The sequence below is a fragment of the Trachymyrmex cornetzi genome, unplaced genomic scaffold (genome assembly GCF_001594075.2).
Source record: "Trachymyrmex cornetzi isolate Tcor2-1 unplaced genomic scaffold, Tcor1.1 scaffold213, whole genome shotgun sequence".
NCBI lineage: Eukaryota > Metazoa > Arthropoda > Insecta > Hymenoptera > Formicidae > Trachymyrmex > Trachymyrmex cornetzi.
The window spans coordinates 122711-124638 of NW_017296771.1; the positions used below are offsets into that span (position 1 = coordinate 122711).

At 42.1% G+C, this 1928-nt stretch overlaps 1 protein-coding gene across 1 annotated transcript; it reads right to left on the minus strand.

Moving 5' to 3' along the window:
- Window positions 1-799: 799 nt before the first annotated feature.
- LOC108760045 (putative uncharacterized protein FLJ37770) lies at window positions 800-1180 on the minus strand. The gene has a single exon (XM_018505825.1). It carries the CDS (start codon window positions 1178-1180, stop codon window positions 800-802), a length of 381 nt encoding a protein of 126 aa, XP_018361327.1.
- Between the last annotated feature and the right edge of the window lie 748 nt (window positions 1181-1928).

Below are 1928 nucleotides of genomic sequence, written 5' to 3' on the forward strand. Positions count from 1 at the left end.
ATTAGATAATACATATTATTAGATAAAATATATTATGTATAGATAATACCACCTTGATCAAAAAGTTCCCGGAATTCATTCAGAAAATTCAAAATACAAGTTCATTCATCAAAAGTGATATTGTCCCCTTCAAAGTACTCCCCATCGAGTGCAACGCACTCATGCCAGCGCTTAATCCAGCTCTCGAAACATTTCTGGAACTCTATTGTTTCGTATAGCCATCAGAGTTGTGTTCGATTTTTCCATTACCTCCTTTCGGCTATTAAAACGCATTCCCCATAGTGGTTTTTTGACTCGAACGAACAGAAAAAAATCGCAGGGAGCCATATCGGGAGAATTCGATGGCTGTTGGATGGTATTCGTTTCGTTCTTGGTCAAAAATTCACGGATAATGATGGCACTGTACGACGGTGCGTTATCATTGTGCAAAATCCACAAGTTGTTTGCCCACAAATCCTTTCTTTTTTGGCGAATTGCTTCACGCAAATGTCTCATAACGTCCAAATAATACTCCTTATTAACTATATGACCTTCTGGCAAAAATTCGTGATGTACAATACCGTTGTAATCCATGAAAACCGTGAGCATCGCTTTCTTTTTCGACTGAAAACGACGTGGTTTTTTTTATCTTGGCTCATTGGAGCTCTCCATTCACTCGCCTGATGTCTGGATTGCGTGTCGTACTCATAAACCCACGTCTCGTCTGCAGTAATGATGCGTTTGATGAATGTTGGGTCGGATTCAGCCTTGGAAATCATGTTTTTAGCGATGTCAACGCGGTCCCTTTTTTGCATGAAATTCAGTTCCTTCGGGACCAACTATGCAGCAACACGGCGCCTAAAAAATCTAAATCATTAACTACAATGTCCTGAACGGATCCATAAGCAACGTTTAAGTCCTCTGCCAGCTCTCTGATAGTTAATTTGCGGTTATTGATCAACATTTTTCTCACTTTATTGATGTTTTCGTCGGTTTTCGATTTCGACGGCCTGCTACTGCGTTTGTCATCCTCGACGGATTCACGACCACTTCTGAAGCGTTCATGCCACTCGTAAACGGTTGTTTTCTTTAGAGCACCACTGCCGAAACAGTTTCCCAACATTTCCATGGTTTTCGCACCATTGAATCCATTTTTAACACAAAATTTAATACAAACTCGTTGTTGCAAATTCAACTCCATTTTTAAAACTGTAAAAAATCGAAAACACGTGCAGAGGTAGATATACTCAAGAAAGCGTAACTTTTACAAATGTCAAGCTATGGCGATAAAATTTGGTGGAAATGTCAATGATAGATGTGGCAACCTAACCAAAAAAACAGAACTCAAATCAGCTGACTCAGAGTATCACCTGGTGGTAATTCCGGGAACTTTTTGATCAAGGTGTACAGGATGAGGAAAAAGTACCGGGACAACTAAATAACTTCTGAACGGTTCGCGATAGAGGATTGAAGTTTATAGGGATGCAAAGGGGTGATCCCGATTGACCACGGCTCGATTGGACACCACCAATCACAGCGACCGGTGCTTAGGAGCTTTGTAGTCTCAAGCGCTGTGAGTGGCTCGTGTGCAATTGAGCCGTGTCCAACTGGGTGCCACCCGATGCAAATGGCATCGTAAAATCTATCATTTAATATCAAAAAAACCCATTTTAACACTTCCAAGGGGCAGGAGTGAAAAGGGACGGAAAAATCTTAAATTGCACGTGGAGTCGAGTGAGGGCTCGTTCGAAAGGGCCTTCCAAGATGAGAACAACGCGTGGTGTCCCAGATCTCTGCAATATTTTTTCGTAGAGTTATGATTATTTAAACATTGAGATTTCGCAGTAGCAAAGAGCTCACGGCGAGGACGTGAGAAAGACTTTGCGCGGGAACGTGTGGATAAAAGTGCATGTGGGAAGGAATGTGGTGCGTGCGTGCGTGCGTGCGTG